Here is a 16,443-nt window from a genome sequence, read left to right on the forward strand (position 1 = left end):
ATATAAACTAGTGACCCTCAGTGTTTGTCATTACACCCTGATGAAGACAGCTTGTCTGTCTAAACGTTAGTTATTAGGTTATTAACATATTGTATCTGAGCTCCTAGAGTGTGTGGCTCTCCTTTAATTTACACATATTATAATAGACTACATGAGACCTACAGTCAGTGTCCAGACTTCAGTTACTATTATAATAGACTACATGAGACCTACAGTCAGTGTCCAGACTTCAGTTACTATTATAATAGACTACAGTCAGTGTCCAGACTTCAGTTAATATTATAATAGACTACAGTCAGTGTCCAGACTTCAGCTACTATTATAATAGACTACAGTCAGTGTCCAGACTTCAGTTACTATTATAATAGACTACAGTCAGTGTCCAGACTTCAGTTACTATTATAATAGACCTACAGTCAGTGTCCAGACTTCAGTTACTATTATAATAGACTACAGTCAGTGTCCAGACTTCAGTTAATATTATAATAGACTACATGAGGTCTACAGTCAGTGTCCAGACTTCAGTTACTATTATAATAGACTACAGTCAGTGTCCAGACTTCAGTTACTATTATAATAGACTACAGTCAGTGTCCAGACTTCAGTTAATATTATAATAGACTACATGAGACCTACAGTCAGTGTCCAGACTTCAGTTAATATTATAATAGACTACATGAGACCTACAGTCAGTGTCCAGACTTCAGTTACTATTATAATAGACCTACAGTCAGTGTCCAGACTTCAGTTACTATTATAATAGACTACAGTCAGTGTCCAGACTTCAGTTAATATTATAATAGACTACAGTCAGTGTCCAGACTTCAGTTACTATTATAATAGACTACAGTCAGTGTCCAGACTTCAGTTACTATTATAATAGACTACAGTCAGTGTCCAGACTTCAGTTACTATTATAATAGACCTACAGTCAGTGTCCAGACTTCAGTTACTATTATAATAGACTACAGTCAGTGTCCAGACTTCAGTTAATATTATAATAGACTACATGAGGTCTACAGTCAGTGTCCAGACTTCAGTTACTATTATAATAGACTACAGTCAGTGTCCAGACTTCAGTTACTATTATAATAGACTACAGTCAGTGTCCAGACTTCAGTTAATATTATAATAGACTACATGAGACCTACAGTCAGTGTCCAGACTTCAGTTAATATTATAATAGACTACATGAGACCTACAGTCAGTGTCCAGACTTCAGTTACTATTATAATAGACCTACAGTCAGTGTCCAGACTTCAGTTACTATTATAATAGACTACAGTCAGTGTCCAGACTTCAGTTAATATTATAATAGACTACAGTCAGTGTCCAGACTTCAGTTAATATTATAATAGACCTACAGTCAGTGTCCTGACTTCAGTTACTATTATAATAGACCTACAGTCAGTGTCCAGACTTCAGTTAATATTATAATAGACTACAGTCAGTGTCCAGACTTCAGTTAATATTATAATAGACCTACAGTCAGTGTCCTGACTTCAGTCACTATTATAATAGACCTACAGTCAGTGTCCAGACTTCAGTTAATATTATAATAGACTACATGAGACCTACAGTCAGTGTCCAGACTTCAGTTACTATTATAATAGACCTACAGTCAGTGTCCAGACTTCAGTTACTATTATAATAGACTACAGTCAGTGTCCAGACTTCAGTTAATATTATAATAGACCTACAGTCAGTGTCCTGACTTCAGTTACTATTATAATAGACCTACAGTCAGTGTCCAGACTTCAGTTAATATTATAATAGACTACAGTCAGTGTCCAGACTTCAGTTAATATTATAATAGACTACAGTCAGTGTCCAGACTTCAGGTACTATTATAATAGACTACATGAGACCTACAGTCAGTGTCCAGACTTCAGTTACTATTATAATAGACTACAGTCAGTGTCCAGACTTCAGTTACTATTATAATAGACCTACAGTCAGTGTCCAGACTTCAGTTAATATTATAATAGACTACAGTCAGTGTCCAGACTTCAGTTTATATTATAATAGACTACATGAGACCTACAGTCAGTGTCCAGACTTCAGTTCATATTATAATAGACTACATGAGACCTACAGTCAGTGTCCAGACTTCAGTTACTATTATAATAGACTACAGTCAGTGTCCAGACTTCAGTTAATATTATAATAGACCACATGAGGTCTACAGTCAGTGTCCAGACTTCAGTTACTATTATAATAGACTACAGTCAGTGTCCAGACTTCAGTTACTATTATAATAGACTACATGAGACCTACAGTCAGTGTCCAGACTTCAGTTAAGAATAATTGGTAAAAGTAATAATTTGTCAAACAGTCAATGCTTGTCTGGATTTCCTGAATCAGAAGTTAACTGAACTAAAGTGTTGTTCTCGTCTGTCCTCTTCCGGGATTATGGCGAAGATGACTACAGATGGTATCTAGATGCATTTGACGAAGGAAGGGATCATTTGACCAAACAGGGTGTGGACCTCAACCCCCCTAACCAGTATAAGAAATGGCGTTCACTACTAACCTTGTCCTTCACCAATCCTACCGTGAGTCCGAGCAACCTGTACACAGCATCCAGTCGAAGCTATCAACTGCCTTTCCTCTCTGGAGCGTGACATGAGTCCACGTGGAGCATGGAGAGAGATTCTGTCAACTTCTTTCATGCTGCTGGTGTACTGGGAGGAACAATGGACAAGACATAATGGACTGTAAAGGACACTGGCAGCTCAGGTGAGAGGCATTATCAAGGCCCATCCACTTTGAACATGTGCCATTGGAAGGACGAACTGAAAATCTGAAAAAGAACATCAAGACGCGCCAGAAGGAGGAGTGCCTGGTTAGCCCGGAACTGTTTATTTGGGTTGTGGAGTTCTGCACACTGCGAAATGTAAAGTAATTGAGACTAACATTGAGATACCGATCTGTCATTACTATGCCACTCTCGACAGTGTAAGGCAGGGATAAACTGGGGCTGTAATGATAAAAAGTTAATACTGGTAAAAACTGTCTATATTTGATCCCGTTTGTAAATTTACATTCTAACTGTATAGGTGTGTGCTAAGTTGAGGGTCTTGAATTTGAGTGATAGACTTAAAGTGGACCACTGAAAACTGTCATTCTAAATGTGGGTTGTATAACGTTTATAGTCGGGGTTATATAAGAAATTGTGCAGACTATTCTTGCCATGCCATTACTGGGGCGGCAGGGTAGCCTAGTGGTTAGAGCGTTGGACTAGTAACCGGAAGGTTGCAAGTTCAAAACCCTGAGCTGACGATGTACAAATCTGTCGTTCTGCCCCTGAACAGGCAGTTAATCCACTGTTCCTAGGCCGTCATTGAAAATAAGAATTTGTTCTTAAATGAAGGTAAAAATAATGAAGGTAAAAATAAAATAAATAAAAATGACTGACCCTTGAAGGAGACGCCTCAGAACCCTGTTTCCCTGATGTATTTCCTGTCTGATGAAGACGATGATAATCCATAACACAGAGGTAAAAACATTGAGTTAATAGTGCAGCATGTCCATAGCTCACGGTGGGGTTATGTGAATGGTGCTCCCAAGGTGGAGTTAAGGGCCTACCGTCATGGTGACTCATGTCCATAGGCTCACGGTGGGGTTATGTGAATGGTGCTCCCAAGGTGGAGTTAAGGGCCTACCGTCATGGTGACTCATGTCCATAGGCTCACGGTGGGGTTATGTGAATGGTGCTCCCAAGGTGGAGTTAAGGGCCTACCGTCATGGTGACTCGTGTCCATAGGCTCACAGTGGGGGTTATGTGAATGGTGCTCCCAAGGTGGAGTTAATTAAGGGCCTACCGTCATGGTGACTCTGTGGCAATATGTGTCTCAACAGAGCTATTGAGCTACATACTTTATCACCACACACAAGGCAATAGCTCTCCCATCAGTGATGTTTGAATTCATATGTTCCTTTCCCCCTTCTGACATGAGAGAACTGGCCAGGTGAAAGTAATGTCCAGCCACCATGTTACTTTGACCTCTATTAGATGAGAGGAGATTAGGAGAGGAGATAAGGAGAGGAAGACACCATGTTACTTTGACCTCTATTGTGTTCTCAGATGAGTCCAGATAAAGGAGAGGAGAAAAGGAGAGGAGGCCACTTTAGATTGTTGAGATGCACCCATGGCCCTGTTCTCTTAATATCTTACAGTAGTAACAACATAGAATGATTAGTGTCCTGTTCTCTCAGTACCTTACAGTAGTAACAACATATAATGAATGATTAGTGTCCTGTTCTCTCAGTATCTTACAGTAGTAACAACAGAATGATTAGTGTCTGATCAAAAAGTGTAACATAGAATGATTAGTGTCAATATTAAATCAATATTAATACATATTGTGAACAATATTAAAACATTTCCACCTCTCTTCTTCCATCTATTACTGTACTGTCATATTGTGATCAATATTAAAACATTTCCACCTCTCTTCTTCCATCTATTACTGTACTGTCATATTCTGATCAGTATTAAAACATTTCCACCTCTCTTCTTCCATCTATTACTGTACTGTCATATTGTGATCAATATTAAAACATTTCCACCTCTCTTCTTCCATCTATTGCTGTACTGTCATATTGTGATCAATATTAAAACATTTCCACCTCTCTTCTTCCATCTATTACTGTACTGTCATATTGTGATCAATATTAAAACATTTCCACCTCTCTTCTTCCATCTATTACTGTACTGTCATATTGTGATCAATATTAAAACATTTCCACCTCTCTTCTTCCATCTATTACTGTACTGTCATATTGTGATCAATATTAAAACATTTACACCTCTCTTCTTCCATCTATTACTGTACTGTCATATTGTGATCAATATTAAAACATTTCCACCTCTCTTCTTCCATCTATTACTGTACTGTCATATTGTCATCAATATTAAAACATTTCCACCTCTCTTCTTCCATCTATTACTGTACTGTCATATTGTCATCAATATTAAAACATTTCCACCTCTCTTCTTCCATCTATTACTGTACTGTCATATTGTGATCAATATTAAAACATTTCCACCTCTCTTCTTCCATCTATTACTGTACTGTCATATTGTCATCAATATTAAAACATTTCCACCTCTCTTCTTCCATCTATTACTGTACTGTCATATTGTGATCAATAATAAAACATCTCCACCTCTCTTCTTCCATCTATTACTGTACTGTCATATTGTGATCAATATTAAAACATTTCCACCTCTCTTCTTCCATCTATTACTGTACTGTCATATTGTGATCAATAATAAAACATTTCCACCTCTCTTCTTCCATCTATTACTGTACTGTCATATTGTGATCAATATTAAAACATTTCCACCTCTCTTCTTCCATCTATTACTGTACTGACATATTGTGATCAATATTAAAACATTTCCACCTCTCTTCTTCCATCTATTACTGTTCTGACATATTGTGATCAATATTAAAACATTTCCACCTCTCTTCTTCCATCTATTACTGTACTGACATATTCTGATCAGTATTAAAACATTTCCACCTCTCTTCTTCCATCTATTACTGTACTGTAATACAATTCTGTTGCTAGTTTTAGCATCTTTTCAGACGATATTCAGCTCATTTTGAACTTTAAGCCACTTTTGAAAAGTAACTCAAAGCTATAATGCACCCATTTTCCCTCTAAATGCCACAACCCATTTTCTCTGTCATTATTTGAGGAATGTTGTTGTGTAGTCAACGTAAAATGACGCAGTTTTACCTTCAAATCAGCCTGCCTCTGTAAAATATATATTCCCTATTCAGATAGAGTTCTGCTTTAAATTCTATCGACAAAGTAAAACCAACCAAACTTCTCAACTTTCTATACCCTAACATTTAAACGTACCATGTTCTGTGCTAAATTTATCGTATGTCAGTCGATTCACAAAAACATATATCATCCTGGTGGCACAAAACTGTATCGTATCTCTTCGTTATTCCCTAAAATTAATCAGGTTTAGGTGACTTTCTCTTCTATGATACATTTATTTAAATATGACTCCCATCTCAGTACATTATTCTAGCAGATAATTTTGGGCAAAATAGCGTATAACATCAAAATTGTCTCGCCATTATTTTGAATTAATTCTTCTTTCAAGTCAACCTAAACAACATATTAAATGTTCAGTTCATATCTTATACAAACACTAGCGACCATATTTTTCAGGCAAAACATACAAATAGATTAATTACAATCTAAAAATCTATTTTAGTCTATCGGTTTCAAAGCTGAGATACGAACCTTGGTGTCCTGCTATTTAAATGATTGAGTTTCCCCGCCAATAATTATATTATTACAATTGTCTGAAGTCGCAAACTCCGGCTCCGAGAATTCCCAGGAAATAGTCCTAATTTAAACTCTTCCTGACTATTTTAGTAGTACCAGCTTCTATTCAGGGTCTTTGTCTGGGTCAGATTTTGGACGCCTCCCTTCCTCTTCCTTTGTTCTCAGCTCCCTTCCTCGCCACGGCTAACCATATCCTAGCTGTATTTAGCCCCTCTGCCCGTTGTTTATCTGTCTTTTCTCCACTAACCCTATTTATTTGTTTAATCATTGATTAATAACCCCTCTGGCTTCAAAACCCTGTGGGAATAGCAAAGCTCCCATTATTGATGAATTCAAAAAATGTAGAACATCAATCAAAGAACTCAAATCCCCCAGAATCGAGAATATAGGCTACTGACCTTGCCGCCGACTGGGTAAAGCATTGTTTGTTGGATCTAGTCACCGTCCCTGTCGGTCTGGGGTGTACACCGGCCTGGTCTTTTCACCCTCAATTCAGAGGCCAGGTCTTAAATAATGGGACCAGACCCGCTCGTGCACGATTTTTGGGCGTACGACCTTCAGATGGCAGAGACGGGTATTTTAGATCAAGCTCGAAGGACCAATTGTTGCAGGAATTAAATTCCTCTGATTTAATACCCAATTAAAATTAAACACTCTGTCAATCCATAAGAATTTGTATGACTCCTATTTGTATAAAATGGACAGAGCCCAGTTTAAAAGTCAATCAGCAGTGTTTATTCACGAGAGTACTGCCCAATACACATTTTACCACAGGTTATAAACTGAAAATGATGTAATTAATTTTAGTACTAGCCCGTGTCATCTCCGCTCTAGTACAATGGCTATATGGTTCTCACATCGTCTCCCCCTATTAAGATAATATATGACCGAGCCAAGGCCAACTTGTGTAGATAAGCCTTCTAGCCAGTCTGGCTATAAGTTCATTCATTTCTACCATGGTATAGACAGTTATTGTTCTAATTCTTGATTATATTTACACACATTATATTCAGTACTAGGATTAAAATGAAAATTCATATATATACAGTAACATAATAGTATTCTGATTAGTACATATACAGTAACATAATAGTATTCTGATTAGTCAGTCCTGATTGAAATGTATACAGAATTAGTCATTATTGATTAAAAAAAATCCCCTTAACAACCTGCCATCTACCAACCTGGGGACTGAGGGTTATGAGAGAACCCCCACATCACTAGCTTCTCTTTATACAACCTGCCATCTACCCACCTGGGGACTGAGGGTTATGAGAGAACCCCCACATCACTAGCTTCTCTTTATTCAACCTGCCATCTACCCACCTGGGGACTGAGGGTTATGAGGGAACCCCCACATCACTAGCTTCTCTTTATTCAACCTGCCATCTACCCACCTGGGGACTGAGGGTTATGAGAGAACCCCCACATCACTAGCTTATCTTTATTCAACCTGCCATCTACCCACCTGGGGACTGAGGGTTATGAGAGAACCCCCACATCACTAGCTTCTCTTTATTCAACCTGCCATCTACCCACCTGGGGACTGAGGGTTATGAGAGAACCCACACATCACTAGCTTCTCTTTATTCAACCTGCCATCTACCCACCTGGGGACCGAGGGTTATGAGAGAACCCCCACATCACTAGCTTCTCTTTATTCAACCTGCCATCTACCCACCTGGGGACTGAGGGTTATGAGAGAACCCCCACATCACTAGCTTCTCTTTATTCAACCTGCCATCTACCCACCTGGGGACTGAGGGTTATGAGAGTACCCCCACATCACTAGCTTCTCTTTATTCAACCTGCCATCTACCCACCTGGGGACTGAGGGTTATGAGAGAACCCCCACATCAATTATTGTCATGAGGCAGTTCAGCAAAGTGGAACAGGCACAAAGTAATACAATCCGATTTAAACCTCAACCCCAACCACACTGCTCATCCTTCCCTTAAATTAAGACCAATAAATATAATTATTTTCTATTTTCCACAGATGTTTACGATATAGCCAATTTTGACTTTGCAGCTGGCATATCTAGCGGAAATCTCGCAGTTCTACTTCCAGGTCAAGATTCATGACAAACATCAACCTGCGACTGGCAATGTGAAATCAATAACATCTATAACTAAACTGTTTTCACAATTAACATGATTTTTCTTGTTTCAAGTATGTATATAAGTACAATATATCCTTGTATACTTGTTTAACTACAGAGCGTATGTCCATATATAATAGTACAATTTGTTATTCAACATAAAAGAAGTACAACAAATGATCACATTGGTATTTTAACAGTGTTATTGTAAGAGTTTAAATGTTTAAACAGAGGATCCATCTAAAACAGTATAAAACAAGATGATAAACAGAGGATCCATCTAAAACAGTATAAAACAAGATGATAAACAGAGGATCCATCTAAAACAGTATAAAACAAGATGATAAACAGAGGATCCATCTAAAACAGTATAAAACAAGATGATAAACAGAGGATCCATCTAAAACAGTATAAAACAAGATGATAAACAGAGGATCCATCTAAAACAGTATAAAACAAGATGATAAACAGAGGATCCATCTAAAACAGTATAAAACAAGATGATAAACAGAGGATCCATCTAAAACAGTATAAAACAAGATGATAAACAGAGGATCCATCTAAAACAGTATAAAACAAGATGATAAACAGAGGATCCATCTACAACAGTATAAAACAAGATGATAAACAGAGGATCCATCTAAAACAGTATAAAACAAGATGATAAACAGAGGATCCATCTAAAACAGTATAAAACAAGATGATAAACAGAGGATCCATCTAAAACAGTATAAAACAAGATGATAAACAGAGGATCCATCTAAAACAGTATAAAACAAGATGATAAACAGAGGATCCATCTAAAACAGTATAAAACAAGATGATAAACAGAGGATCCATCTAAAACAGTATAAAACAAGATGATAAACAGAGGATCCATCTAAAACAGTATAAAACAAGATGATAAACAGAGGATCCATCTAAAACAGTATAAAACAAGATGATAAACAGAGGATCCATCTAAAACAGTATAAAACAAGATGATAAACAGAGGATCCATCTAAAACAGTATTAAACAAGATGATAAACAGAGGATCCATCTAAAACAGTATAAAACAAGTGCAGTATGTTCTGAGAATGTTACTTTAGCGTCAACTCATAACGTCACACTATAACTTCATGGGAGTCTTGTGGAAAGACTGCATGTTGTTTTGGGGGGGATTGAGTGACGTCTTCATCAACATTTGCAGAATATTCCTGTAATATTTTCACCTCTTGTCAGACGCCAACAGTCTAGTCGGCTGCAGACATTCATAAGGAGTTCTAGTAGTTTATTTGCCATTTGCAGGTATTAAAAGTAATACATACATTGTAATTCCTTGTTGGATCTCTCTCACATGTAGGACAGTACATACCAGAGGAGGCTGGTGAGGGGAGGACGGCTCATAATAATGTCTGGAACAGAGTGAATGAAATGGAGCACATGGAAACCACGTGTTTGATACCATTCCACTTATTCCCCTCCAGCCATTACAAGCCTGTCCTCCCCAATTAAGGTCCCACCAACCTCCATTGGTACAAACACAAACAGTAAAATGTATCATACAAAATGCAAAGTGGTAAAAAATCAGAAGAGGAACCAAAAGGTTCAGTCATGTTCTAATAGTCTGATGAAAACAGTTTAGGTTGATGATTTAACAGGCAGATAGAACTGGGATAGAAGCTGTTCTAGAACCTGTGGTCCAGAAAGTGATTTAACAGACAGATAGAACTGGGATAGAAGCTGTTCTAGAACCTGTGGTCCAGAAACTGATTTAACAGGCAGATAGAACTGGGATAGAAGCTGTTCTAGAACCTGTGGTCCAGAAACTGATTTAACAGGCAGATAGAACTGGGATAGAAGCTGTTCTAGAACCTGTGGTCCAGAAACTGATTTAACAGGCAGATAGAACTGGGATAGAAGCTGTTCTAGAACCTGTGGTCCAGAAACTGATTTAACAGGTAGATAGAACTGGGATAGAAGCTGTTAAAGAACCTGTGGTCCAGAAACTGATTTAACAGGCAGATAGAACTGGGATAGAAGCTGTTCTAGAACCTGAGATCCAGAAACTGATTTAACAGGCAGACAGAACTGGGATAGAAGCTGTTCTAGAACCTGTGGTCCAGAAACTGATTTAACAGACAGATAGAACTGGGATAGAAGCTGTTCTAGAACCTGTGGTCCAGAAACTGATTTAACAGACAGATAGAACTGGGATAGAAGCTGTTCTAGAACCTGTGATCCAGAAACTGCCAATCAACCACTTGTCCTCACTAGACTGGTGCCCTGAATGGTTATTTTTTCATGAAGGTCCTGAGTCAAGGTCCTCACAATTATAGGAAGACGCGCAGTGTGTATGTGTCCTGTGTGTGTGTCCTGTGTGTGTGTGTGTGTGTGTGTGTGTGTGTGTGTATGTGTTTTTCAGTGTGTGTGAGTGTGTGTCCAATGTGAGTGTGTGTGTCCAGTGTGTGTATGTGTGTGAACAGTTTGTATGTGTGCATGTCCAGTGTGTGTGTGTGTGTTTTTCAGTGTGTGTGAGTGTGTGTCCAATGTGAGTGTGTGTGTCCAGTGTGTGTATGTGTCTGTGTGTGTGGACAGTTTGTATGTGTGTGTGTCCAGTGTGTTTGTGTATGTCCAGTGTGTGACTGTGTGTGTGTGTGTGTGTTCCCAGTGTGTGTGTCCAGTGTGTGTGTGTATCCAGCGTGTGTGTGTGTCCGTTGAGTGTGTGTGTGTCCGTTGAGTGTGCGTGTGTGTGTGTCTAGTGTGCGTGTGTGTGTGTCTATTGTGCGTGTGTGTGTGTCAAGTGGGTGTGAGTGTGTGTCAAGTTTGTGTGTCAGGTTATTACAGGGACACTGAGGAGCCTTCAACATAAAGTTGAAACCCTGGATAGAGGGACTCAGTGAATGTGGAGGTGAATGTGATCAGGTGGGTCAGTGTGTCAGAGGAGGCTCTATAGAAGGACAGAGTGCCGGCTGGCCAGTCCAGATACACTCCTACTCTGTGGGATCTGGAGGAGGGGACGTCTATGGTAGAGGAATTATCATTGTGCCAGGCAATGTAACTGTTGTCAGAGCAGGTCAGACTCCAGGACTTGTCATTGTATCCAAGACAACAGTCATAACCCCCTCCTCTCCTGTTGATTCCTTTATATGTCACTCCTATAACAGCCCCTCCCCCACTCCACTCTACCTCCCAGTAACAACGCCCAGTCAGACCCTCTCTACACAGCACCTGTCCCCAGTCCTCAAATCTCTCTGGGTGATCAGGATACGGATGCTCCTCTGTCCTCCATGTCACCTTTCTGTTCTCCTCAGAGAGAGAGAGGAGTCTGTTTACTGTGTTTGGGTCCAGTGTGAGATCACAGACATCTGATGGATGAAACCAGACACAATATTAGAAATCATCATCATTCACATTAGAATGTTAACTCACTTTTCACTAATTCATTTAATGTAGATGTTTCTAGGTATCAAAAGGAGAAGTTAAGGTAACTTGAGACTTGTTGAATGATCATATGTTATACTGTATGGTTATATAAAACACACTTATTCACATTAATTACACACACACACACACACACACACACACACACACACACACACACACACACACACACATTGTCAAAGCAACTCTTTGTAAACGTTGGTGTCCCTGATTTCTGCTTCTGTAGAACTACAGCTGATATTTAATATGACCAAGTCAGTAATGATGGTGGTCTTTGACTTTTACTTAACTTGAATTAAGACTTATTCTTAGTCATATTCTTCACAGCAGTCAACACTCACATTTTCTAAGCCCAGGTTTCATTGTGTTCTCTCCACCATGTTCCACACTGTAGCGGTAAGCAGAAGAACCGACAATCATTGAGTGATACACCTGAACTCTCACACACACATACATACTCACACACACACACAGCATATAACTTTGTCGAAGTGGTGGTAAGAATGTTTGTTTTTACTAGCCTGATAAGTCAAACATGTCTGATATGAACATTGACATAAACCCTCTACATACTTGAGTTTCTCCAGTCTGCAGTGTGGATCCTCCAGTCCAGCAGACAGCAGTCTGACTCCTGAGTCTCCTGGGTGATTGTAGCTCAGGTCCAGCTCTCTCAGGTGTGAGGGGTTTGACCTCAGAGCTGAGACCAGAGAAGCACAGCCTTCCTCTGTGACTAGACAGCCTGACAACCTGCAAAGAGTCAAATCATATTAAAATCACACTGATATTCTTTGGTGGTGAAAATAGTGGCAGTATATATCTATTCGTAAATTAATGTATCATTATTAGAAAATTACAAATTATCAAAGTATTGTTTGTAGAGAGAAAAATGTATAGTACAAATATTTGAGTAGACTGACCAGACCAGTTTAAAAAGCAGTATCAGTCAGAAGACAGACAGTGAGGAATCAGATTTAGATTGTATTGAGTATACAGTCCACACCATATCTATTTAGACAGTGAGGTATCAGATTTAGATTGTATTGAGTATACAGTCCTCACCATATCTATTTAGACAGTGAGGTATCAGATTTATATTGTATTGAGTATACAGTCCACACCATATCTATTTTGACAGTGATGCTAACATTTTAAATGTGTCTCTATACTCCAACATTTTGGATTTGAGATCAAATCTTTCAAATGTATTTTTTATTTTTATTTTTTTTTTACCTTTATTTAAACCAAGAACAAGTTCTCATTTACAATTGTGACCTGGCCAAGATAAAGCCAAGCAGTTCGACACATGCAACAACACAGAGTTACACATGGAATAAAACAAACATACAGTCAATAATACAGTATAAACAAGTCTATATTCGATGTGAGCAAATGAGTGGTGGCAAAGTAAATACAATATAGCAAGTAAAACACTGGAATGGTAGATTTGCAATGGAAGAATGTGCAAAGTAGAGATAGAAATAATGGGGTGCAAAGGAGCAAAATGAATAAATAAATACATTTGGAACTGAAAGGTTGGATAAGGTATAATGAGCAGGGCTAGAGGCTCTGCAGTGAAATAAGCCAATAAACACTAACCAGAACAGAACAAGGCATATTGACATTAAGGAGAGGCATGCTTAGTCGAGTGATCAAAAGGGTCCAGTGAGTAGTGAGGTTGGTTGGGGTCACGGCGATTCAGACAGCTAGCTGAGCCATCGGTAGCAAGCTAGCATAGGATAGAGGTCTGTTTTTAGCCACCTCGTACGTTTCTGTCGGTAGGATTAGTGGGGTTCCGTGTGGTAGAGGGGATCAATCCAATTGGCAAAATAGATGTAGTTATAGTGACCCAAGAAAAATGGTCCGATAGACTTATTCAGATAGCAGCCGATAAGACAGCTAACGATTAGCGGACCGCAGATGGGCGTTCAGGTAACGTTGCGACGGATGGGGCCAGTTGGATAACTCCTTCGGGCAGATAACGTCGGTAGTCCAGTTGTGAAGGCCCGGTGGGGCTCCGCGTTGGCAGTAAAATGGGTCCGGATAGGTGATTGTAGCCCAGGAGTGGCTGATGGAACTCTTCAGCTGGCTAGCCTCGGAATAATTGATGTTTGCTCCGGGATCGACGTAAGCCAATAGTCACACGGATAGCAGCTAGCTAGCTGCGAGATCCAGGTGTAAATGTCCAGAGCTTGAAATCCGGGGATATGGAGAGAAAAATAGGTCCGGTATGTTCTGGTCTGAGACGCGTTGTACAAAACTGGCGATAGATTTTCGAGCTAAAGGAAAGCTGAAGACCACACACCATGGTTAGCTGAATACTAACGTTAGCCAGTAAACTGGCTAGCTTCTGGCTAGCTTCTATTGTGGATTTCAGATTTGAGGTAAATAATACTTTTTTCTTTTTTTCTGACTGCTATGCCATCTTGGGATGTTTTTCCAGCTGGAGGTGACAGTATACAATGTCACCTTTAATTTGAGGATATTTTAATACATATGTTTCAATATTTAGAATAATAAAAGCACTTTATGTATCTAGTCCCTGATTTGAAGAAGTCATAAGTAGTGTATTAAAGTAGTCAAATTCAAGTCCCATATTCTTGAACACAATGATGACATCAAGCCTGTGACTGCCATGATTGAGAAAGATCATGAATTAATCATGAATAATAATGTGTGAGAGAGTTACAGAGGCTACAACAAAACATGCTAACCTCTCACCATTACCAATAACAGAGGATACAACAAAACATGCTAACCTCTCACCATTACCAATAACAGAGGCTATAACAAAACATGCTAAACTCTCACCATTACCAATAACAGAGGCTACAACAAAACATGCTAACCTCTCACCATTACCAATAACAGAGGCTACAACAAAACATGCTAACCTCTCAGCATTACCAATAACAGAGGCTACAACAAAACATGCTAACCTCTCACCATTACCAATAACAGAGGCTACAACAAAACATGCTATCCTCTCACCATTACCAATAACAGAGACTACAACAAAACATGCTAACGTCTCACCATTACCAATAACAGAGGATACAACAAAACATGTTAACCTCTAACCATTACCAGTAACAGAGACTACAACAAAACATGCTAACCTCTCACCATTACCAATAACAGAGACTACAACAAAACATGGTACACTCTCACCATTACATAGTGTGGACTATGTGTGCCTGGTAAACACATGTGGCTCTGGTGAACAGTTTTCACTTGTTGACCAACTACTATACTGACCTCAGTGTCTCCAGTTTACAGTGGGGATTCCCCAGTCCAGCAGAGAGCAGCTTCACTCCTGAATCCTTCAGGCCATTGTTACTGAGATCCAGCTCTCTCAGGTGTGAGGGGTTTGACCTCAGAGCTGAGACCAGAGAAGCACAGCCTTCCTCTGTGACAAGACAGCCTGACAGCCTGCAAAGAATCAAATCATATTAAAATCACACTGCTATTCTTTGGTGGTGAAAATTGTGGCAGTATATTTTTTCAACATTATCAGATATATCAGTGTCCTGAAACCTGCCGTATCTATTCATAAATCAATGAATGTATAATTATTAGAAATGACAAATTATCAAATTATTGCTGGTAGATAGAAACATTTATTGTACAAATATTTGAGTAGACTCACCAGACCAGTTTAAAAAGCAGTATCAGTCAAAAGACAGACAGTGAGGTTTCAGATTTAGATTGTATTGAGTAAACAGTCCACACCATATCTATTTAGACAGTGAGGTATCAGATTTAGATTGTATTGAGTATACAGTCCACACCATATCTATTTTGACAGTGAGGTATCAGATTTAGATTGTATTGAGTATACAGTCCACACCATATCTATTTAGACAGTGAGGTATCAGATTTAGATTGTATTGAGTATACAGTCCACACCATATCTATTTAGACAGTGAGGTATCAGATTTAGATTGTATTGAGTATACAGTCCACACCATATCTATTTAGACAGTTAGGTATCAGATTTAGATTGTATTGAGTATACAGTCCACACCATATCTATTTTGACAGTTAGGTATCAGATTTAGATTGTATTGAGTATACAGTCCACACCATATCTATTTAGACAGTTAGGTATCAGATTTAGATTGTATTGACTATACAGTCCACACCATATCTATTTAGACAGTGAGGTATCAGATGTAGATTGTATTGAGTAAACAGTGTTCCCTCAAAATGACACAACGACTGTGTTCCAGTTGAACAACGTTTACTAAACCGTATTACCACAACACATGGTTACCATGACACTCAGGCCAGGTCCATCAACACTGACGCTCCCAGGCGCACTAATAACAGAGTGATATCCCCGTAATAACAGAAATATAGGGAGGCTTAAAACATGAACTTAACAATATCCCACTTTTCTTTAAAGACAAATAAAAGAACAAAATAATGAAATGTCCCAGAGGTGATTACTGACCAGCTCCATTAATGCAGTAAACCAGCTGGTTGAGTTCTCAGTGATCACCTCCAGGGGTGATTACTGACCAGCTGGTTGAGTTCTCAGTGATCACCTCCAGGGGTGATTACTGATCAGCTGGTTGAGTTCTCAGTGATCACCGTCAGG

At 39.0% G+C, this 16,443-nt stretch overlaps 2 protein-coding genes across 2 annotated transcripts in view; one reads left to right on the forward strand and one right to left on the reverse strand.

The window, feature by feature from the left end:
* LOC139422614 (NACHT, LRR and PYD domains-containing protein 12-like) overlaps positions 1–16,443 on the forward strand; it is a 136,331-nt gene that overhangs the window by 35,413 nt on the left and 84,475 nt on the right. The gene's annotated exons all lie outside the window — the stretch shown is intronic.
* The window catches only part of LOC139421790 (NLR family CARD domain-containing protein 3-like), a 28,220-nt gene continuing 23,017 nt past the window's right edge, over positions 11,241–16,443 (reverse strand). The window contains 4 exon segments of the mRNA XM_071172910.1: positions 11,241–11,767; positions 12,185–12,231; positions 12,417–12,590; positions 15,099–15,272. Of these exon segments, the coding sequence (XP_071029011.1) occupies positions 11,241–11,767; positions 12,185–12,231; positions 12,417–12,590; positions 15,099–15,272 (922 nt within the window).

The sequence above is a fragment of the Oncorhynchus clarkii genome, chromosome 12 (genome assembly GCF_045791955.1).
Source record: "Oncorhynchus clarkii lewisi isolate Uvic-CL-2024 chromosome 12, UVic_Ocla_1.0, whole genome shotgun sequence".
Taxonomy (NCBI): Eukaryota; Metazoa; Chordata; class Actinopteri; order Salmoniformes; family Salmonidae; genus Oncorhynchus; species Oncorhynchus clarkii.